The sequence below is a fragment of the Meles meles genome, chromosome 11, assembly GCF_922984935.1.
Source record: "Meles meles chromosome 11, mMelMel3.1 paternal haplotype, whole genome shotgun sequence".
Taxonomy (NCBI): Eukaryota; Metazoa; Chordata; class Mammalia; order Carnivora; family Mustelidae; genus Meles; species Meles meles.
In genome coordinates, this window is record NC_060076.1 from 31466950 (window position 1) to 31492088 (window position 25139).

General features: G+C 36.7%; 1 protein-coding gene across 1 annotated transcript in view; it reads left to right on the top strand.

Annotated features, from left to right (window-relative positions):
- Window positions 1-25139, top strand: part of TEX10 (testis expressed 10) — a 65630-nt gene that overhangs the window by 39265 nt on the left and 1226 nt on the right. Inside the window, exons 10-14 of the mRNA XM_046022998.1 lie at window positions 1753-1841; window positions 3708-3841; window positions 16799-16879; window positions 18484-18665; window positions 24724-24934. Coding sequence (XP_045878954.1) covers window positions 1753-1841; window positions 3708-3841; window positions 16799-16879; window positions 18484-18665; window positions 24724-24934 — 697 coding nt within the window. The remainder of the gene's footprint in view (window positions 1-1752; window positions 1842-3707; window positions 3842-16798; window positions 16880-18483; window positions 18666-24723; window positions 24935-25139) is intronic.

A 25139-nucleotide genomic window follows, 5' to 3' on the forward strand; every position in this document is an offset into this window, starting at 1 on the left:
CCCGCTTAGTTTTTTAGAGTTTGACTCTCCACCCCCTCCTTGGCATTCTGCTTGTGTTTTTCCCACTTGCTTTTGCTCTCATTCCTTACCCTTTCTTCCCCTAGTTTATCTACAGCTAGATTGGGGCACATAAGACACAAATGTTGACAAGTAGTCTGCATTGTTATATAAAAATCTTTGACGAGGAAGAAATTTTGGACTAAGAAATTTGGCTTGAGTTGTAAGTGATATATATATGACCTGCTGTGCCAGGAACAGATTCACTTTACTTCTTTTGTCCCATCTTATTCTCAGAAGTATTCTAGCTTGGACAGTATATATGGGCATAATTTTAAGGACATTATGATATGTTGCTTATTTTGAACAAATGATAAGCAACATATCATAATGTCCTTAAAATTATGCCCATATATATCATATATGGCCAAATATCATAATGGGTTTAACCCCTCAGTGGTTTTGCTACCTCTTTTAGCCACTGGGTGGCACAGTTGATTTCTGTTTTCACTGGGTTCAAAAGCATATTAGTTTGCTGACTACCATTTTTGTACTTCTTTCCAATGTGTATTTCTGACTTCCTTGTAACCTCTAACCTTTTACTATTCCATCCATAGTCCTTTGCTAATGGTGGAAATAATACTCAGGGGTATTTCCATTATTTTAACTCCCCCAATTTAAAGAATATTAATAAATATAAAACACAACTGTTTTTTTTTTTTTTTAAAGATTTTATTTTATTTATTTGACAGTGAGAGAGAGAGATCATAAGTAGGCAGAGAGGCAGGCAGAGAGAGAGGAGGAAGCAGGCTCCCTGCGGAGCAGAGAGCCTGATGTGGGGCTCGATCCCAGGACCCTGAGATCATGACCTGAGCCGAAGGCAGCGGCTTAATCCACTGAGCCACCCAGGCGCCCCACAACTGTTTTAATAGTAAAAAAAAAATTGTTTCTAGTTGGGTTTAGAAACTCCTAATTTTGTCAGATATTTATTTGATTAGCTGTGATAAAATTTGTAGCCTCAGCTTGTTGGATCTGATCATTCTCATCATACCCCCACCCCTTTTTCTTGACATATCTAGGACTGAAATTCACTGTCATTTTCTTAGACGTAACTTGAAGAGAGTTTTTAAAGGAATCACTGAAAACTGATCCCATAGCAGGAACCAGATAATCCTCATTTAATGAGAAGCTGCTTTACATTTAGCTATTTTCTTAAGTACCCTACCAGTCAGTACTTGAGCTGCACTATTATGAAGTAGGCCCACTTACAGCTTTGCAGAATATAGGAACACATAATTATCATAGAGTGGCTTTACAAGGAATATTTTTTTACCTCATCAAGATAGTTTTTGTTTAGGTAGGAAGCTGGAGCTTGTTTAAACTTAATTGAGTAAGCAAGGCAAGAATTTATAAAAATCAAGTAGCAGCTATACCAACTACTGAAAAGCAAAACTTCATTTTCGCTCCTTAGAGTCTGATTTTCAAGTGGTTTGGAAATTTTCTAGGTTACACTATATGTCTGGACCAACTCTGCTTTTTCATGAAAACTTTACATAAATATAAATATGTTAGAAGTTAAATTTTCCATATTATGATACTTGAGCCCTTACATATAAAGTGAATATATACTACAGGTTTTTAAGTTATTAATGCAGATTTGTTTTCAATAAAGAAAAATTGTTATATACTGTGCTCTTTTTCTAGAGTCTTCAACTTGGTCACTTCTGGTAATAATTCTCCCATTATTTATTATAGATCATCGTTTTCTGGATGGAAGTATTCCGTTAAAGACTGGTTGATGAGTGACGTGGACTATTTCAGCTTCTTATTTTCAACACTTACAGGTAAAGACATTCACCTGCCAAATTAAGGAAAAGCAAAACCTAGCATGAAAATTCAAAGATTTGCTGTTTTAGCTGTTTGGGTTTAAGTTTTGAAGATGATAATCTGTTTATCTTGAAACGATTTGTATTGACTAATAAATGGAAATCTTCCTCTGTTGTCAGGCTCTTGAGGCAGGCATAAACATGATTTATGTTTAAATCTCTCAGAGTAGGAGTACTCTGTGGATTATTTGAATATCACATGATTATAGTTTTCTTTCTTACTTCTTAGCTTTATTGTCTTGGTTTACAGTGAATTGAATACACTTGACTAAAAAAAAATTTTTTTTAAAGATTTTATTTGAGAGAGAGAGAGAGAGAGAGAGAGAGGGAGAGAACAAGTAGAGGGAGGGGCAGAGGGAAAGGAAGAAACAGGCTCTGCTGAGCAGGATCCTGGGATCATGACCTGAGCCAAAGGCAGACACTTAACTGACTGAGCCACCCAGGAGCCCCTACTTGGCTCTTTTTCAGATAGCCATTTGCAAACCCCACTGCATACTTTAAAAAACTGATGAAAAAATACCCATCTTAAACATGTTTAAGGGGCACCTGGGTGGCTCAGTGGGTTAAAGCCTCTGCCTTTGGCTCAGGTCATGATCCCAGGGTCCTGGGATCAAGCCCCGCATCGGGCTTTCTGCTCCGCAAGGAGCCTGCTTCCTCCTCTCTCTCTGCCTGCCTCTCTGCCTAGTTATGATTTCTCTCTGTCAAATAAATAAAATATTTAAAAAAGTGTTTAAAATGTTCAGGTCGATAGGAATGTAAATCAAGTTTCGATTAGCCGTTTTCTATATTCCATTTGTTCTCAAAGCAAAATTAGGAAGATGAGTCTAGAAATGTTGTAAGCTAGATGTAGAAGTATTACTATTGTTTTAAATGATTGTACTATTTCAGCATTTCTGTTTTATATTTGAATGATGAGGATCAGATTATTTGACATTTTCTGAAGAATTGAAGTTGGGAGACTTAATAGATAGGTTAAGTCAGACTCCGAAAAGAACTTGACAAGTGCTGGTAATGAGCTAAATCTAGCGAGATAAATACTGCATACAAGATAAATGTGTTTATTTGATAGTTCTGGATGTGCACATTTGAGATGCGAGCATGGACTTTATGTTTTAATAGTATTACCAGTCAGAAGATTTAGTGATTTTGGAAAGCTCATTGGGAGTCAGTAGTGTGATGTGGCCATCAAATTACATGAGGACTCTTCAGGCTGTGTCCTGGAAATACAGTGATCTGGACATCAAATTGGACCACACTGCTGGTATTCTGATCGTTCTGAGCACTTGTTTTTCAGGAGAGACTGTCAGGTTGTCTATGTAGGTTAGACCAGGGGTAAATAGGGGTGGTAAGAGAATCAAATTTTGTTGTATAAGGTGTAGTTGAAGGAACACACATGTAAAATCCAGAAAAATAGGGCTAGAGTAGTTTTAAAACATTTGAAGGGCTATTATATAAGAAAATAGAGAGAGACACATATGTGAAATCATATATCATTTTACTTATTGATTTGGTATTTTAAACCTACCATTAAAGGGAAAGCATATGCCTTTCGCTTTTTTAAAAAGTGAAATTGGTGAAGTTCCCAATATAAGGGGTATAACCTGTTTTTTGCTGTATCACATATTGGGTCAGATCACATTCTTTGTGTACATAATTATATGAATTATACTGCCTCCATTGCCACCAATTCATTCTTTAAAATCTGTGAAATGAAGAAATTTAAGAAGAACTTGAAGGTACATGTCATGTCTGTTAAAAAAATGAAGAATGTCATTTGCTTTATGATTTATTTTTTTAAATTGTCTTTCTTTGTACCCAAATTAGGGTTTTCGAAAGAGGAGTTGACTTGGCTTCAGAGCCTTCGAGGAGTTCCTCATGTCATCCAGACACAGCTTTCCCCTGTGCTTCTTTACCTTACCGACTTGGATCAATTTTTACATCATTGGGATGTAACAGAGGTAATAGTGCATTTAAAAAGAAACTCATGATTATTAAAATTCTGTTAACCACCAGTCGTTACTATATATTAGGATCGCCTTATAGGAGGTACTCTTAGAGATAAAGAGTAGTATAAGACATGACTCATGTTCTGAGAGTGCTTATGATCTTGGATAGGAGATCTGTGTTTCTAGAAAGAGGAGTGTTCATTATAGGTTGCACTACTAGAATAGAATAAATTTAATAATTTGAATGGTAGAGACAAATTTCTTTTCTTTTTTTTTTTTTTTTTTTAAGATTCATTTTATTTATTTGACAGAGGAGAGAGATCACAAGTAGGCAGAGGGGCAGGCAGAGAGCCCAATGCGGGGCTCGATCCCAGTAGCCCGAGATCATGACCTGAGCTGAAGGCAGAGGCTTAAGTCACTGAGCCACCCAGGCACCCCAAATTTATTTTCTTTCCTCTAGTACAGAATAGGATAGATGGTTCTATGGAAAAGGGAGAATTTGACTCAGGTGTTGAAGGATGAATAAGGCTACTTGGATTTGGTATCCTCAAAGGTAGCATTTTTTAAAAAACAGAAAAGATTATTCTGCAGTTCCTTTGGTTTTGAGAATTAGTACATAGTTCGTTAATGTTAATTTAAAACCTTCACTTCCATTAAGTTTTAAAGTTCAACCTATAAAACTTATTAGTAAGATAAATAGAATGAATTTAAGCCATCTTTAAAAATGGGACTCCAGGGGCACCTGGGTGGATCAGTGGGTTAAGCCTCTCCCTTTGGCTCAGGTCATGATTTCAGGGTCCTGGTACTGAGCCCCACATTGGGCTCTCTGCTTAGCAGGAAGCCTGCTTTCCCCCCCACCCCCACTCTGCCCTCCTGCCTCTCTGCCTACTTGTGATACCTGTCTGTTAAATAAATAAAATCTTTAAAGAAAATAAATAAAAAATAAAAATGGGACTCTGGTTATATTTTATTCCTTTTGCAAACTCAGTTAAAATTTTAAACCATTTAAGTAACTTTTAAGTATATTCACTAATTGCTAAGTAGTTCAGTTTTCTAACAAACTTTCACAAATGTTAAATATATATAATAAATGTAACTTTATGATAAATCTTAGTAACCTAAGTTTTGGTATTGCTTATAGTAAAAATCACATTAAAATAACAAGTCTAGGGGTGCCTGGGTGGCTCAGTGGGTTAAAGCCTCTGCCTTCGGCTCAGGTCATGATCCCAGGGTCCTGGGATCAAGCCCCCGCATCGGGCTCTTTGCTCGGTAGGGAGCCTCCTTCCTTCCTTCTCTCTCTGTCTACCTGCCTCTCTGCCTACTTGTGATCTCTGTCTGTTAAATAAATAAATAAAGTCTTAAAAAAATAATAACAAGTCTAAATTCTATGTTAATTACATGTTTAAATTGGAATTATTAGGCTGAACTTTTACCCTAATAGGCCAAATTGTCATTCATGTTAAAATATGTAAACTAAATATGCAAAAACATTTATGCATATGCAAAAATGCAAAATAATAAACATTGATACTAAGGATTTGATTCTTTAAGACATTTCTATAATAATTAATTTCTATTATTTATTTCTTCAGTTTCTTTTCCTGCATGAAAAATGCTTACTCAGTAGGAATGTACTTATGTCATCTCAAGTAATTTTGGTTTTGAACTTTTTTTGCAAATTCTGATGTTATGTTCTCTGCTGGCTAATTTCTTTTAATTCAGAAGGCCTCTGATGAAGACACTGACTATAATCTTTTCTTATAGTTTATAACTGGTACTCCAAAGGGCTTTTTCTTTAAACCTGTTTGTTTTTTTTTTTTTAACCTCTTTGTTACTGCTTTCAATAGGGTAGTCTCCAGATTCAAGCTTTGTTGATAGACCATTTGAGTTCATTCAACTGATCTATTATTTACTTCTTTCATTCTTTTCTGTATATCCTTAATGTTTTTCCTATTTGTTAGGACTTATAGATAGACTCTGATCATAATACTTAAGTATGCCAGTTATATTTATCTTTTCCTTATTGCCATAGTGCCTGGCACTGTGTTTATATGTAGGATTTTCAAAAATACTGGATTTTGAGGGTGCCTGGGTGGCTCAGTCCTTAAGCGTTTGTCTTTAGGTCATGATCCCAGGGTCCCAAGATCGAGCCCTATATCAGGCTCTGTGCCCGGTGGAGAGCCTGCTTCTCTCCCTGTCCTCCCCCGCCCCCCGCTTGTGTTCCTTCTCTCTCTCTCTCTTTCAAATAAATAAATAAAATCTAAAAACAACAACAATGACAACAACAAATGGATTTTAAATAGTGAAAAGAGGGGCGCCTGGGTGGCTCAGTGGATTAAGCCACTGCCTTCGGCTCGGGTCATGATCTCAGGGTCCTGGGATCGAGCCCCGCATCAGGCTCTCTGCTCCGCGGGGAGCCTGCTTCCTCCTTCCTCTCTCTCTGCCTGCCTCTCTGCCTACTTGTGATCTCTCTCTCTCTGTCAAATAAATAAATAAAATCTTTAAAAAAAAAAAAAAATAAAATAAAATAAAATAAATAGTGAAAAGAAATAATGAATTGGTTTAGCATCTGAAATTTTATCTACCCCATGGTAAATGAAGAGAGCTAAAATAGGCCTCCTGAGGTTAAAGCCTTGAATACTGGATTGGTGGGGTTGGGCTTGCCAACAATAGTGTTTTTTCTTAAAACTTATATATATATATATATTTTAAAGATTTTATTTATTTATTTGACAGAGATCACAAGTAGGGAGAGAGGCAGGCAGAGAGAGAGAGAGGAGGAAGCAGGCTCCCCGCAAAGCAGAGAGCCCGACGCGGCGCTCGATCCCAGGACCCTGGGATCATGACCCGAGCGAAAGGCAGAGGCTTTAACCCACTGAGCCACCCAGGCGCCCCAAAACTTATATTTTCTAGGGCGCCTGGGTGGCTCAGTTGATTAAGCAACTGCCTTCAGCTCAGGTCATGATCCAGGAGTCGCGCGATCAAGTTCCGCTTTGGGCTCCCAGATCAGTGGGGAGTCTGCTTCTCCTTCTGACCTTCTCCCCTCCCGTTCTCTCTCTCTCAAATAAATAAATAAAATCGTAAAGAAATATATATTTTTTTAAATAACATTTTTAAAAGATTTTATTTTTGCAAGAGAGCAAGTGAGAGAGTGCATGAGTAGGCGGAGGGGCAGGGAGAGAGGGAGAAGTAGACTCCCTGCTGATCAAGGAGCCCGATGATGGGGCTTGATCCCAGGACCCTGGGATCATGACCTGTGCTGAAGGCAGACGCTTAACTGACTGAGCCTCCCAGGAGCCCCAGTAAGAGTAGTTTTAAAGGACAGACTCTCTAATGTATTTAGACCATCACGATGTATTTGAGAAAGCTTTGTATGGCAATTAGCAGGCTGCTCCCTATTCCAGGCATAGATTTGCCATTGTCTAGTTTTATAATTTGGACAAGTTGTACAACCTTTTTCTGATAATTTAAATTTTTCATAAGCACATTATCTCTGTAAAGCCAAGATAAAATTGTCATAAAAATGTTATCAGCTGTATTTCTGAAGTAACACTTAGCAAGGACATGTATTAAACTTCCAGGTTGCTGTCTTTGAAATGTTAAGATATAATTAGGAAAAATCTGAAAAACACATTTTCGTTTTTGAAGTTCTTAAGTGAAGATTTCTGTTTTCTCTTGGATAAGTTTTGTTAAGTTTGCCTTTTCATATAAAAATATTTGAAATACACATAGTTTTTGACATCCTTAATGTAAAATTTTAAAAATATTTCGCTTGAACAATTTAATTAGGACAGTAGGATCATTCAGTTTTGTAATTTTACCTGCCTAGGCCAAAGTGATTTTTTTCTTTAAATCAGACTTTTTTCTTTTTTAAGATTTTATTTATTTATTTGACAGACAGAGATCAGAAGTACGCAGAGAGGCAGGCAGAGAGAAAGGAAGGGAAGCAGGCTCCCTGCCGAGCAGAGAGCCCGATGCGGGGGCTCGATTCCAGGACCCTGAGATCATGACCTGAGCCTAAGGCAGAGGCTTTTCCCACTGAGCCACCCAGGTGCCCCTAAATCAGACTTTTTTTAAAAGTAGGTATTATTCACAAAATTTAATTCAGAATGGAAGATAATTTAAAAAAAAGTCTTTTTCCATTCCTCCTTAGCCACCCATTTTTTTCTTCCCAGTTTTTAAATACTTTCTTTCAGATATCTTCTGTCTTCACAAGTAATTTAAATAATTTTTGTTTTCTTTTATAGAAATAACATACTTTATCCACTAATCTGGACCTTGCCATTTTCATTTAGTATCTTTGTGATTATTCCTTCCCAGCATTGAAGGAAGAATTGTGTGACCTTCCTGTTAATGATGGAAACTGTAGTTAACAGGGAAGGATCACAAAGGAAACAGAAAATCCCTGTACAGAGGTATCTTTTGTAAATGGAATCTTCTATTCCAGAGCCAATGAAAGGTTTTAAGGTTAATATTGTCATTTACAAAATATTGGATGATTATAAAATAATGTTTTTTAATATGGATAAGCTCTGAATAATAATAATAATACAACCTAAATCCAGTTTAAGAAATAGAACATTTTTATTTTTGTCATTTTTTATTTTAGAGAGAGAGTAGGGGGAGGGGCAGAGGGAGAGGATTCTAAAGCAGACTCCCCACTGAGTATGGAGCCCCACGTGGGGCTTGCTCCATGACCTATGAGATCACCATCTGAGCTGAAATCAAGTTAAGACACTTAACCAAGTGACCCACCCAGGCGCCCCTGAACATTTTTATTTTTGAAACCCTTGTGTGTGTTTCTCCTTTCTGTTCAGAGTTAACACTGTTTTAAATTTTATCACACTCTTCTTCCTTTTAGTTTTACTATATTAGCGCATAACTCCAAACTATAATGTTTAGATTTACATTGTATTAAACTTTTTAAAAAGTGCAATAAAAACACTATGTGTTAATTAATTGAATTTAAGTAAATTTAAAAAATTAAAAAGTTACCTATATATTAATGTGTAAGCAGTTGTTCATTGTTTTCATTGCTGTGTGGTATCCTGTTGTGGTAAGATATCATGATTCATTGCTTTCATAGTTTGAGTATTTTTAGCATTCCATTTTATCTCCACCATGGCATATAGCTGTGCCTCTTTGTTTTATGTTTTTAGGTGTTTGGTTTTTAACTTAAGACAACCTACCTTCAAACTGTACTGTACTACTTCATATTAATATAATGTGTAATAATATTTTATAAGGTCATTCTAATGTTTGTTTTTTCTGTATATGATGTCTTTTTTTCTCTACATGATTTTTTTCTTCCTACATGTTTTCAAGATAATCTTTCTATCACTTTCTTCAGCAGTTTGATTGTATTTATGCCTTGGCGTTGTTTATTTATTTTAGATTTTATTAATTCATTTGTCAGATAATACCCACAAGTAGGAGTTGCAGCAGGCAGAGGGAGAAGCAGGCTCCCTGCTGAGTAAGGAGCCCGATTCAGGACTCAGTCCCAGGACTCTGGGATCATGACACAAGCAGAAGGCATACACTTAACTGACTAAGGCACCCGGCATCCCTCCACCTCCTTTTTTTTTTTTTTTTTTTTTTTTTTAAAATAACTTCATGTTTGCTGAGTGTTTTTTAGGCTTATAATTTACCGTGTTTGGAAAAAATGTCAGTCATTCCTTCAAAAAAATGTTCTGGGTCCCTTTCTTTGGACTCCAATTACATGTATGTAAGATTCTTGACATTTTCCTGTAGGCCTTTGAGACATTTTTAACACCTTTTTCCTCTGTCTCTTCAGAAAGTAAGCTGTGTCTCTAAGTTCCCTAATCTTTCTGCATTATCTGACCTGGTCTTAAATCCAACCAAAGGTTTCTTTTTTAATTAAGTTTTTTTTTTTTTTTTTTAAAGAGCAATTCTAAGTTCACAGAAAAATTGAAGTGAAAGAACAGGTATTTCCCTTTTACAGTCCTTCCTCCTCCACATGCATAGCCTCCATTATCAACATCCCCACCAGAGTGCTACATTTGTTATAATTAATGATTAGTTATTGATGTAATTACCCGAAGTCCACAGTTTACATTATGGTTCACTCTTGGTGTATTACACATTTTATAGATCTGGACAAGTGTGTAATGCCACATTACCTGTTAATCTCTTACAGAGCGTCTTTATTGCCCCAGAATCCTTTGTGCTCTGCCTGCTCATCCTCCATGCTTCCCAACCCCTGATAACCACTAATGTTCTATTTTTCCCCATCTGCAGTTTTGCCTTTTCCAGAATGTCTTATATTTGGAACTGTACAGGATATAGCCTCTTTAGATTGTTACTTTCACTTTGTAATATTCTTTAAGATTCCTCCTTGTTTTTTCATGGCTTCATAGCTCATTTCTTTTAGTGCTCAATAATAACGTATTAATATACCAGTTTATCTGTTCATGGACTGAAGAATGTCTGTTTTGTTTCCAAATTTTGGTAATTATGAATAAAGCTATATAAGTTTACAAACATCCATGTGTAGGTTTTTATGTAGACATGTTTTCAACTCCTTTGGGTTAATACCAAGAAAACGGTTGCTAGATCATATGGTAATAAGAGTGTGTTTAATTTTGTAAGAAACACCACACTGTCTTCCAAAGTGGTTGTACTGTTTTGCAATCTTATCAGCAGTGAATGAGTTTCTGTTGCTCCAGATCCTTGCCAGCATTTGGTGTCAGTGTTTTGGATTTTGGCCATTCTAATAGATGTGTAGCTTCTCATTATTTAATTTTTATTTCCCTGATAACATATGATGTGGAGCATCTTTTTATGTTTATTTGCCATATGTCTTTGGTGACATATCTGTTATGGTCTTTGGCTCATATTATTTTATTTATATTTATTTACAATTATTTTTATTTTTATTTTTTTAAGATTTTATTTATTTGACAGAGATCACAAGTAGGCAGAGAGGCAGTCAGAGAACCTCTCCCACTGAGCAGAGAGCCTGATGAGGGACTCGATCCCAGGACCCTGGGATCATGACCTGAGCCGAAGGCAGCGGCTTAGCCCACTGAACCACCCAGGCACCCTATTTACAATTATTTTAACTGGGTTGTTTTCTTGTTAAGTTTTAAGTGTTCTTTGAATATTTTGGGTAACAATACTTGGTTATATGTCTTTTGCAAAGTATTCTCCCTGTCTATGGCTTATCTGTTCATAATTTTGACATTATCTTTTGCAGAGCAGAATTTTTTAATTTTAATGAAGTCCAGCTTACATTTATTTCTTTCCTGCATTGTGCCTTTGGTGTTGTATCTAAAAAGTCATCACCATGCTTAAAGTCACTTAGGTTTTTCTTTCTGTGTTATCTTCTAAGTCAGTTATAGTTTTGTATTTTGCATTTTACGTTTAGGTCTGTTATCCATTCTGAGTTAGTTTTTGTGCGAAATCCAGATTAATTTACATATGGATTGTTGAAAAGTCTATCTTTGCTTCATTGTCAAAGATCCCTTGACTCTATGGGTCTCTCTATTGCTGGGTTCTCTATTCTGTTCCATTAATCTCTTTGTTCTTTCACCAGTACTGTAGTATCTTGATTACTATAGCTTTATAGTGATTTATAAAGTTGGGTAGTGTCAGTCCTTTGACTTTGTTCTTTTCCTTCAATACTGTATTGGCTGTTCCGGGTTTTTTGCCTGTCTAAATAAACTTCTAGAATCAATTTGTTGATACCCACAAAATGATTTACTGGAATTTTGATTGGATTTGCATTAAATCTGTAGATGAAGTTGGGAAGAACTAACATCATGACATTGAGTCTTTCTCTCTCATGAACATGAAATACCTCCATTTCTTTAATTCTTCGATTTCATTCATCAGAATTTTGTAGTTTTCCTCATACAGATCTTGTACATATTTTGTTAGGTTTATTTCTAAGTATTTCTGTTTTTTGGGGTGCTAGTATAAACTTAATTTCAAATTCTATTTGTTCATTGCTGGTTTTTTTATTGCTATTTGGAAAGTTTTTATATATTCACATTGTATCCTGTAACCTCGCTATAATTACTTATTCCAGGAATTTTTAATTTTATTTTTTAAATATTAATTATTTTCATTAAAATATAATGTATTATTTGCCCCAGGGGTACAGGTTTGTGAATCATCAGGCTTACACACTCCATACTCAACTCGAACCCACAACCCCAAGATCAAGAGTCACATGCTCTACCAGCTGAGCCAGGAAGATGCTCCTTGTGTATCTAAAATATGTAATAATAGTTGTTTTAAAGTTCTTATCTGCTAATTCTCTGATGTCATTTGTATTGATTGTTTTTTTTTTCTCCTGGTTAGGTAGTACATTTTCAAGCTCCTTGTCATGCTTACTAGTTTTTGAGTGCATGTTGGACAGTGGAAATTTTATGTATTAGATTATGTTGGAGTGTTTTGTTTTATTCTGAGAGGCAGTCAAGTTACTTGAGTATCAGCTTCATCCTTTTGAGACTTGTTTTTAAGTTTTGTCAGGGTGGTTTATTAGAACAAGTAGCCTTTACTAAGTCAAGGATCAATAAATTACAGCTTTAGACCAAAACCAGTTTTGCCCTATTTTTGTAGCACCCTGAAACTAAGAGTGGTGTTTACTTTTTTTTTTTTTAACAACTGTTAAAACAAAAAACCCCCGCAAGAATATGTGACAGAATATGTGTGTGCCCTGAGAAGTCTAAAATATGTGCTATTTGGCCCTTTACAGAAAAAACTTACCAACCCTGCCATTGTGCTAATTTATCCCTACTATTAGTATTCACATTCTGAGCACCATCTGAATAAATCTAGTCTTCTGTGAAGACTCTGTTTTGGTTGGTTAGAACTTAAACATCTCTTTGCTGTCTTTGAGCTTTGGGAATTGTTTTGCTTATAGCTCCTGTTTATTCTTTGGCCTTGTAGAATTTCACCTTGCACATGCACAGGTTTGTTTTTAGCAATATACCTCAGGATACTAGAGCTCTCTCTCAGCAAGAGGATAAAAGTTTGGCTTCATCAAATGGCGTGTATTGGAGGACAGACAATCCTGCCAACCTTTTGGCTGTCTTGTAAGACAGATTTGAAGGCACCTGGGTGGCTCAGTGGGTTGGGCATCTGCCCTTGGCTCAGGTCATGATCTCAGGGTCCTGGGATCAAGCCCCAAGTTGGACTCCCTGCTTGGCAGGGAGTGTGCTTCTCCTTACCTCTGTGTGCGCGCTCTCTCTCTCTCTTAAATAAATAAATAAATAAATAAGTAAAATAAAATCTTCCCAAAAAAGTTGAGTTGAAAAAATTGGAGACTCAAGGGACTTCAGAAAGGTTGGATTCCCCTCCATCCTTGGCATTCCTAAATTCTTGAGCTGCAGAAGCAGAGAGACTTAAAAGCTAATAAACTAATAACCTGTGTAACTCACAGTGCTCAAGTAATAATGACTGGGTAATGTTCCTGTCCTGGAAGTGGATTGGGGCTTCAGTGGACACATCAGCTCTCATTGAAGACCTCTGAGGGCACTACTGTAGTAATACAGACGTACAGAGCAGACCATAAATTTAGATTAAAGGGGAATTTCACCCAAGAATTGCTGAGGATCTCTGAAGACAGTGAAAACTATCAAATATACTGAGAGGTACTAAAGATGACCTAAGTACATGCCATGGATTGGGAGACTCCAATATTGTAAAAATACTAGTGCTCTGTAAATTAATCTACAGTATATATACATTCAGAGTAATCCAAATCAGTAGATGTTTTTGTGGAAATTGAAAAGATGATTCCACAATTTATATTGAAATGCAGAGGACCAAGAATAGCAAGACAGTATTAAATAAACATAAAGCTAGAGGCTTTATATTACCAGATATCTACTATAAAGCTGTGGTAATTAAGCAGTTGGGATAATAGGAAAAAGCAAGTGGGTCACCAAAGGACCCTGAACAAACATGGTTTCCAATACTATAAATAGAGTCATCTTGAGGAAAGTGAGTTTGTTCCCTACCTACCCATGTACTTAAAGGAATAATGGGGTAAGGAAAGAGCTCTAGAAGTGAGGTGAGCTGTTAGGTCTCTTTTTACCTTTTGTATTATTGGTTGATAATTGTTGAGAGACTGCCAATGGGGGAAGTGTAAGATACAATCTGTCCAAGGTAAATCTAATGACATTTTCTTCTGATTTGGATTGTATGTGGAAATTTTCATTCTGTAATTACATTCTTTGATGTAACTTTGTTGGGAAATCAAAGCATCTCTCAATCTGAATGTTAGTGTTTTAATAATTTCTTCTTAACATTTTAATACAGTAATAAAAATGACTAAGAAGGGGCACCTGGGTGGCTCAGTTAAGCATCTATCTGCCTTTGGCTCAGGTCATGATCCCAGGGTTCTGGGATTGAGCTCCGCATTGGGCTGTCTGCTCAGCAGGCAGCCTGCTTCTCCCTCTCCCTTTGCCTGCCACCCTGCCTACTTCTGATCTCATTCTCTCTCTGTGTCAAATAAATTTTTTAAAAAATGATGAAGAAGTGTTAGGAACATGCCATTTCTGTATATATTCTGGTGAAATTAGGTAGAAAAATATTTCCACTTAGAAATTAAATACATAAAACCTCCTTAAGAAAAAGAAGTTCTTGGGCACCTGGGTGGCTCAGTGGGTTAAGCCTCTGCCTTCGGCTCAGGTCATGATCTCAGGGTCCTGGGATTGAGGCCCCTATCAGGCTCTCTGCTCAGCAGGGAACCTGCTTCCCCCCCTTTCTCTGCCTGCCTCTCTGCCTACTTGTGATCTGTCTGTCAAATAAATAAATATAAAATTTGTTAAAAAAAAGTTGTTTATTTGCATATTTTTAAAACCCTTAATTTCCACATTGGACCAGATTATCGTGCTTTTTCTGGAACTCTGCAGTATAAAGTCAGAGTTCTGATACATGTAGGTTTCTGTTAATAGTAATGTGTAAACATGAGGACTGTATGTTTATGTTGGTGATTGTGCATGTATGTGTATTAATGTTAATATTTATTTGCCTTTATCTTGAAACAAATTCAAGCTTAGAGAAAAATTACCACGACAATACAAAGAACTTTTTCTTTTTTTTTAAGATTTTATTTATCTGAGAGAGAGAGAGAGAGAGAGAGAGAGAGGTGGGGATAGAGAGAGAGAACACAAGGTCTGGAGAGGGAGAAGCAGGCTCCCCTCTGAGCTGGGAGCCCGACATGGGGCTCAATCCCAGGATCCTGCATGACACCAGCCAAAGGCAGACCCTTAACTGACTGAGCCACCCAGACTCCCCCCAAAGAACTTTTTATTTTTTCATAGACTGACATAATGCTCATAGCCCATACTTTGGTTTGTGTATCTCATAAAGAAGCATTCCATTATATAACCACAATCTGGTCATCAAAATTAGGAAATTAAGATTGGTATGTTATTGTTATTTAATCCTCAAACCTCAGTCATGTTTGCCAGTTGTTCCAATAATGTTTGTTTGTTTGTTTGTTTTTAAAGTAAGCTCTCTGCCCAGTGTGGGACTTGAACTCATGACCCTGAGATCAAGAGTCACATACGCTGCTGACTGAATAAGCCAGGTTCCCCTCAGTAATGTTCTTTATAGCAATAAAAAAACCCCAAATTATTTGTAGCATTTAGTTGTAATGACAGTTTTTAATCTCCTTTAATTTGGTGTAGTGCCTCAGTGTTTCCTTGTCTTTTGTTGACCTTGACACTTTGAAGAACGTTGGGACAGTTATTTTGTAAAATTTTCATCACATTTGGGTTTATGTTCCCTCATGGTTAGATTCAGGCTATACAAATTTGGTAGGAATATGACAAAAATGATGCTGTGGTTTTCCGATTGCATCCTGTCTGGTGGTGCAGCGTTTAAATTTGTCCCATTACATAGATACTCGCTTTGATCACTTGATTAAGTGCTGTCTGCCCACTTCTCCAGTGTTTACTTTTTCTCCTTTGTAATTAATAATTTATGAGCAGATACTTGGAAACTATTAATATTCCAGTCATTTTTTTATTAGTATTCATTTATTAATTTGTGTTAATATGGTTTCCTGTTTTACTCTGTGAGTCACTATAAAATTTAGTGGCTTCTTTGTTCTTTTGACATGGGCTCATTCTTAGTTCTTCCTTACTTTCTTGTACCACAGATTGTTCCAGATTCATATTTTATTTTCCCTGAGATCATGACCTGAGCCACCCAGGCGCCCCTGATTTATCCTTTATTAATGAAAATTTTCACGGCTTGTTGTGAAATAGGACGATGGCCTTAGAAATACGTTGTTTACATTGTTACTTAAAAGCATAAAAGAAAAAAACTGTCGTGTGAAAACTGTGGGTCCTATTAATTTTTTTTTTTAAGATTTTATTTATTTGATAGAAATCACAACTAGGCAGAGAGGCAGCCTTTTTTCAGCCCTTCGGTTTCACATCATTCAGATCTTTTTGTTGTAGCGTTTGTTAGTAGAAATATAGTCTCTAATTTGATGGATTGAAGCTGCTTATTTCAGGGCTATGAGAGGAGTTTCTCAGTCTTTTATTCCTGAGCCTGGCACCTGATAACTAGCTCAATGTCCAGTAAATGTTTAATTAATGAATCATTTGGAAAATTAGCGCATATATGAGATTTAGTTGTTTTACTTTTGACATTTGCATCTTCAGAGTAATTTTTTTAAAAGATTTATTTATTTAATTGACAGAGACAGCGAGAGAGGGAACAGAAGCAGGGGGAGTGGGAGAGGGAGAAGCAGGCTTCCCGCTGAGCAGGGATCCTGATGTGGGACTCGATCCCAGGACCCTGGAATCATGACCTGAGCCGAAGGCAGACGCTTAACGACTGAGCCACCCAGGAGCCCCCAGAGTAATTTTTTGATAAGTTTCCTGTTACGTGATAGGGCAAGTAGGTTAAAAAAAAATTGTAGAGCTTGTTTCTGATGAAAAATGTCCTGATGTAGTTACTGGTTTTCTCCTTTTCTGACAGACAGTTTGTCACAGTTTATTGGTTATTCCTGCCCGAAGCCAGAGCTTTGACATCCTGCAGAGTGCCATCAGTAAGCATTTGGTAAATATACTTAAATTTTGTTTGTTTTGCTCCTCATAAAAGCATAGAAATCTAGAGAATCCTTGATTAATAGTGGGTTTGCCATAGGCGAGGAGAGAATGATTGTCCAGAATTCTAAGCTTAATAATTCCATGACCTTTTAGCATAATGTTGATAAGGACTGGGAAATCTTGATGTTTTTCCTGGCTGTTACTAATTAATTCTGTGACCTTGGGAAATTCCCCTTTTTCCAGTACCTTACTTTCTGCATCTTCAATGAAGAGCTCTAAAATTATACCTCAGATTCTTCTGACTTGTAATGCTTTAATTAACATGTACTTGGTATTGGTGTATTGGGAATCCAGCATCCAGATTGGGGTCTAACTTATACCTTAAGGATTTGGGTTCTAAAGTAGGGATGTAACCTAACAGTTTGCTCAGGGCTTGGTCACTAGAAGCAGTAAGCTTAGCCTTGAGACTATTTTGTCTTCTGGGAAGTTGGTGTTCCTTATTCCCATTGGGTATGCCTGGGTTTTGCTTTTTAAATTCCTCCAACATTTATACTTGGATTTTTGGCTTATTATAATTTTTATTATAATTATTATAATAGTGCAAGGGATGGCTCCCACATTTTATCTTCTAGGCACTCTCACTTGTTTGGCTAATTTTATAGGCACATTTCAACCCCCTATTCTTCTTTAAAATGTTACTTCCCTTAAGTTGGAAGAATACTATTTTGAATTCCCAGTACTCTTTTCTCTCTGCTATCGAACTTCCAATCTTTATGTGTTGTGTCTTTTCATCTCCCCTCCAGATATTTATGTCTTTCTTTGACTACATTCATTATTCTTGTTAGAGCAACACGATAGTCAGTCTTGGCCACTATATTCAGACAGCCTGATCAGAGCCTGTAGACTTTCATGATGACTCAACAGTAGTTTCCAGGAGATTTAAACCATGCGTACTTAACAATTACAAGTTAGAGTACAACTTAACGAAAGTTTACAGTAGATTCCTGATGAATACATGTACCATGATGTCCCTTATCGAGGTTTTGGGGCAGTGAATCAGTCAAGTGTTCAGTGTAGTGATGTTTTACTCCAGGGTGTTTTACTTAGTCATGTCTGAATGAGTAGCTAAATGAAAGGGCAAGGTAAGGCTAATTGTAAAATGAACTCTGGTTTGTACATCTAATTACCTGGGGTAGGGGTGGTGCCAGATATTAGAGTTTTCTAGTCTGAAGAATCTAATAAAGATCATGTAAATGTGATTGTTGGTATCAAGAGATTTTGGAGGGTGCAGATAATCCTTTCAAATGATGGTATTTCTGACCATCAGAAATTGTAACGTCTTGAAAATTTTATTGGACTTTGTCATGGAAGGGAGACAGTGGATTAGGTTAATAGTATTTCTTGAGTTGGCATGCTTTCAAAGTTACTTAATGCAGTAATTGAACTCTTAAGGGAAAACAGGACTTTAAGGTATGGCGGGTGGCATGTATTATGTATGTACTGTTTTTCAGTAAAAGTGATGTTGGGTTAACTCTTCAGTTAATGGGATTTGGTTTTATCCTGGAGAGAGGGACTGTTCCAAAGAGGTTATTAATCTCATTTTTCTCTGCCTAGGTTGGGTTGACTGTAATTCCTGACAGTACAGCTGGCTGTGTTTTGGGTGTTATCTGTAAGCTCCTGGACCATACGTGTGTACTTAGTGAGACTCTCCTGCCATTTCTGGCTTCTTGTTGCTACAGTCTTCTTTATTTTCTGCTCACTTTAGAGAAAGGAGAAGCAGAACATCTAAGAAAGAGGTAATAGTTTTTGTATTCTTCAACTTTAATTTTTTTCCTACCTACCTCTCCAACCAAATAAGAATAAAATGTAAAATAGTTTTTGTTTTTTCTTTTAAGCTACAAATTTGAAAAACTAGATGGCATAAAGTTTCTTGGGAGCTTTCTTTATTAATGTTGTTGTAGGTCTAGCAAGAAAAAAAAATTCTATCTTACGTTTAGAAGAATGCACTTATTAAATAAGTATAAGCCTTTGCATTTTGTTTTGGGCTTTGTTAGAGCTAACCAGAGTAGAATTTTTAAGTTCTTCGATTTAAGGAAAATTTTCTAAGATGCTAATTTGTATTAGTTACTACCTTAGCTCTTATATAGTGCGGCTATTATATATAGCTCTTCAGACTAAACAAGTTTCTAGCATAGTTTGGAATACTTAACTTTAATTTTAAAAAGTATTCTCATGTTAAATTAAATGTTAAATTGTTTTAACATTATCAGCATGATTTTTTTTTTTTAAAGATTTTATTTATTCATTTGACAGAGATCACAAGCAGGCAGAGAAAGGGGGTGGGGGGAAGCAGGCTCCCCGCTGAGCAGAGAGCCTGACGCGGGGCTCGATCCCAGGACCCTGGGATCATGACCTGAGCCGAAGGCAGAGGCTTAACCCACTGAGCCACCCAGGCGCCCCTAACATAATATTTTAACGTTAAAATGTTAAATGTTAAATTAAAAAAGTATTCTGTGTTTTTGGTATGCCTGTTAAATTTTTTTTATAGAAATCTGGACTTTATAGAAATACAAATTTTTAAAATATCTAATATCAGTATAAGAAAATAATTACTGCCTATTAACATTTTGATATATTTTTCTAGTTTTTTTAACTTTTACATATCATAAAAATAAATGCATATATATATATGTATGAAACATTTATATAGTTTAAAGAGTAAGTATAAATTGAATATCCATTTAACCAGTCTCCAGGTTCAGAAATACAACACCATCAACACACACTTAGTGTACCCTCTACAGTTACCTTTCAAGAAACTCCTGCACACCCCAGAGATCATTTTTGTGTGTTAAATAACAAAAATTCAATCTAGGAAATTAATTTAAAGATCTGATTGGGCTTCATTAATTGATTCATTAATTGGGCAGCATTCCATTTGGCAAGTAGAGAGGGGAGCTCTCAAGGGCTATATAAAGGTTTTTTTAAGGTAGACAGAGTGGGAAAAAGGAAATTACTAGCAAAGAATCCATCGTTTAGGCAGGGTGGTCCTCCCAAGGGGAATGGAAGGAGTCTATAAGTAATTTTTCCTCATGTTGACCAGGAAGTTCCCATGTTAACTAGTTAAAGGTTAGGTTTCTAAGGGGTTGAAACTGCAGTTAGGTTAGGTATTAAGTCTTGGTTTGCTGACTTGGGGCTTTCACCTAAGTGATGCCATTTTGAGCCTGTGGTTTGTTTTTAATATGTATTAATCATTTCCTTGCCTTTTTATTAAAAATTACGGTGCGTTTATAGACAATACAATTTTGTTCTTATTTTTTGTGATTTGATATCATTTATGAGTCATGTTGATTCAGAAATCTTCATTTTTTTTTCTGTTTCAGGGCTTAAGCAAACTTCTTTTTCTGAAGAGTCGGATAGTAAATAGTTTAGGTTTTTCATGCCATAAAGTCTCTTATCAGTCAGAATTATTCACTGCTGTGGCAATCGGAAAGCTGCAACAGAGAACATGTAAATGACTGGGTGTGGCTGTTTCAGTATCACTGTTTATAAATACTGCCTGTGACTATGATTGGCTGTGATTTATCCAGTATACCTCCTCTATAGTATTTTGTTACATGAATGTACAATAACTTAACCCATTTTACTATCAACAGACACTTAATTTTTTTTTTTTTTTTGCTAAGTGTGAATGTTTTAAAATGGACTGTAAATTCTAAAATTTATTCATAAATACAGATTTGATGATGATTTTCTTAATTAGACTTTAGGTCTGATAGGTCAAGAAAAGGCCTTATAAATCCCAAGAACTTCTTAGGGTTCAACAAATTTTATAATAATTTATGAAATGTGTGTATGTTGCTGTTTGTTATTTCCTGTCATTGAAATAACAGCCCCTTTATTGAATACTTTGATGAGAACTTTTAAAGATCTTTTATAATTTCTTATGGAGAAACATCCCACTTTTTACTTTCTGTGGCTGGATGGAACAAAGTTCAGTGTATGAAATATTTTTTACCAGTTTAAAATGCCTAGTTTTAAATGTTTTATGCTGGATATTGAAACAGTTGGTATTTCCAGAACTCTCTGCATCTCTTGGGGTAACATTTACTTAGTCACAAAGATGTGTTGCCAGCCAGAATCTTAGGTGCTTAAATTCCCTTTTGGGCTACTCTTGCCTTCCCAGAGAAGGTGTTTGTAAGGTTATAAATAATGAGAATGCCAGTCAAATTACTAGGAGGCTTTGATTTCACAAGAGCTGGCCAAAACATCAGGCTTGACCCATCAGTTTGAGTTGTTAAAAACCGTGGCCACTGGACTTCGAAGAAACTATACGGGCGTCTTCTGGACTAATTGTTAGTAATGAAAAATCTGCTGTCACTGAGCCCTCTTGGTTGTAGGTAGTAGTCTATTCTCTGCAGTTTTACTGTTTTCTCCTTAACTTTTATGGTGTTGCAGATAAAAGGGTGTCCTCATGTGGGTTTGTTGTTACCTGCCTCTTGAGACTTAGTGTGCTCTTCGATCTGAAGACTGGGTGTTTTTCCTTCAGGTCTGGGAAGTGCTCTTATTATTTCAGTTACCTCCCCTGTTTTTTCTCTTCTCTCCTACAGCCTCTAAATAAAGGGAGCTTCTCAATCTGTCCTCTGCCTCTGAAACATCTTCCACTTTGTTGTATGTTTTATTTAACTCCATCGAGTTTTAATTTCATCAGGCCTATTATTTTCTTTTCTTTGCTCTGTTGTGGGTTTTTACTTGGCTTTTTGTCATTCTTGTTTTTCATGATTTATTGGTATTACTTTAGAGTTCCTGTCAGTTCTGTTTTTTCTTTTATTCTCTGGCGTTGGAATTCTCCCTTAAGTAGGGAAGCAGGTGAGGCTCTGGAAATTTTTTGATGGGGTTGAACAAACTCATGGTTTGGATTGTATACTTTTTCTCTGAGTGGATCTTATGAGAGTTTGGTGCAGATTATGGAGACCTCCCTGTGGGTGAGTTTTACATGTGCATTGTCCTGCCTTCCAGCTATACATAGGGAGCCCAGTTCTAGCTCCCTGCCTCCCACACCTAGGGCCTGAAGTCTCAGCTTCCAATACTTAGCTATTGAAAACCCAGCCCAAAAATCCCATATCCAGTTCTGTACCTCTGTTGGGTTCTTTTTATATGACTTCTGTAATGGTTTCTGGCACCTACAGATTTCGCCCATTCTGGCTTTTGAATTTGGCTGTGTATTTTTTTTTTTTTAAGTATTTTTTTCTGTATTTCTCTGTGTTTGGAGTAGAAGGTGGGAGAGGCTGCTGTTACCTATTTAAAATATGTCAGAAGTTTGTGAAGTTACCTGAACTCCTTAAAATTGTATACAAAATACTGAACTTCCATTAGTTTCTTGAGAATGGTTTTTAGAACTATGGTTTTGAGTTCTTTTTTTTTTTTTTTTTTAAGATTTTATTTATTTGAGAGTGCATATATGCACAGGAGAGAGCAGGAGTGTGGTGGGGGGAGGTCCAGAGGGAGAAAGAGAAGCAGACTCCTTCTTGAGCAGGAAGCTGGCTGCAGGGCTCCATCCCAGTACCCTGAGATCATGACCTTAGCTGAAGGCAGACACCTAACTGACTGAGCCACCCAGGTGACCCCCAGTTCTGTCCTTTAAACACTTTAGCATGCAACACTTAGAATGAGTACACTCATGACAACTCTTAGAAAACCCTAGGAATGGCTGTTCATATGGTATTTTCTTCTATTACCTGTGGTATCCAGGTCTCTTGTATTTCTTTTTGGCTTGACAGTTTTTAATTGTGTATTTTTAAGGTGTTTTAAATAAATAATAAATAATATAATATATATTTATTTATATAATAAATATATTATATAATATTTATATAATAAAATATATTATATAATATATTTATATAAATATATAATATATTTATATTATTTTATATAAATTATTTTTATTTATATATATTATTTGTATTTATATTTTATATAAATATAAAAATAATATAAATATAAATATATAAAATATAAATATATAAATAAATAATAAATAAATAAAGTTTTAAACTTTATTGATCCATTCCACTGTACTTATATTTAGTATTGTGTAGAATTCATGAGCCCCCCCTTTTTTTTTTTAAAAGATTTTATTTATTTATTTGATGGAAAGAGAGATCACAAGTAGGCAGAGAGAGAAGGAAACAGGCTCACTGCTGAGCAGAGACCCCGATGCGGGACTCAATCCCAGGACCCCGAGATCATGACCTGAAGGCAGAGGTTTTAACCCACTCAGCCACCCAGGTGCCCTTCATGAGCCCTTTTAGCACAGTTTTGGTCAGCAATTATTTGAAATCCACTCAAGTTAAAAATAGAAAATGAATATTGGACCATTACAAGGGTAACTTAGAAAACCCAAGGGCTGGGAATTGTGGAAGCAGGAACTGAAACTCCTTAGGAGCCAAAGTAGTTCTCTCTACATTTTCTTCTAGATTGTGTAGTCTTTATCTCTGTGCCTTTGCCTCATTATTAGCTGTGTCTGTAATCTGGCTTTTTCTTGCATGTGGCTCTACTAACCTGGCTATGCATGAGTCAACAGGCTGAATAAAGTCTCCAAATAAGAGGGTCTGGTTGGCTTAGAATGGATTCAATATCCACCTTTGATGCAGTTGCTGTATATGAAGTTGGGGAGGTTGATCAAATTGTGAAAGGACTGCATCTTCTACATCTGGAGTTAGTCAGATTCTCTGAAGGATTTCGGGACTAGGAGGATTATGCACTCCTAATACAGAATCTGTAGCAGACTAAGATACAGAATCTTTAGTAGCCAGCCAGAGGACTCTTCATTGCTCCATTTAATTGACACTCTTCTGGATTGTGGTTAGGCTAGCTGCAATTCCACTTAACCTTTATCATAAAACATTTTTGTTCCTGCTGTATAACAATACCAAGAGAATGATGCATACTAAAATTTGGATTTATTATTTCTGGCTTTTCATGACCTAGTAATGCAGTAATAGTCCCCTAATTGGCTACTTTCTGCAATCCATTTTGGTTCCTTGTGAGCACAACTTTCTCCACAAGTCTGTCCTCTTCAAAATATTGAAGCAGCTCAGAATTCAGGTCACAGGCATAGAGTTTAATGAGGTTTTGTTTTATGTGTGTGTTTTTTTTAAAGATTTTATTTATTTTAGAGAGAGTGAGAGAGCACACGAGAGAGCAGTGGGAAGGGGAAGGGGAAAGAATTTCAGTCAGACTTCGAGAACTGAGTGTGGAGACCAGTGAGGGGCTCTATTACACAGCTCTGAGATCATGGCCTGAACTGAAACCACTTAACCAGCTGAGCCACCTAAGTGCCTCTGTTGTTTTTTCAAGTAAACTCTACCCCCAACATGGGGCTCAAACACAAGACCCTGAGATCAAGGGTCACATGCTGTACTGACTGAGCCAGGCACCCCATTTTTTTCTTTTTATCAGTGTGATAGTATTACTCTTGGTTTTTGATGTTGTGTAATAATTGAATAATGTTCAGTAGTAGAGAATAGTATGCATATATAGGTTATTCTGTTCTTTGGCTAATTCTGTGTTATATGATCACCAGGGCTTCAAGAATGTCCTGTTAAGCCCAGGAAAGTGCTGATTGCTTAGGCTTCCTAGAACTCATTAAATTGGGGAGAGCACCTGGTTCTTTATTGGATTTGCTTAAACTTAGCTCTGATGAAACCTAGTTATTAGTTCTGATTTGTGGAGTTTTATCAGAGAACACCATGTTTCTTAAAAAGGACATTTTTCAGTTTTAGGAAATACAGAAAGGGTACTCTTTCTATGTGTGTTGGCTCTCTGACTCATTTTTGTCTGTTGTTGTAGGGACAAACTGTGGGGGGTCTGTGTCTCCATCTTGGCTCTCCTGCCTCGAGTCCTCAGGTTGATGCTGCAGAGCCTGCGGGTGAACAGAGCTGGGCCTGAGGAGCTGCCTGTTGTGGGCCAGCTGCTTCGCCTGCTGCTTCAGCACGCACCCCTCAGGACTCATATGTTAACCAACGCCATCTTGGTGCAGCAGATCATCAAGAATATCACGGTAAGAAGTGTGGAACAGGGCTTTGAACTATTACTAGGAAAAGGGAGTTGTTGCTCTTGGGAGGTTAGGTCCCCTGTGTAAATGACTCCTGGACGTAAGCCCACTGTGGTGATTTTCCAGGGCTTCCCCAGAACACTAGCACCTGCCACTTAACCTGGGGAGGTCTTTGATCCAAAGTCCACAATAAAAGCCCATACAGCAGTCA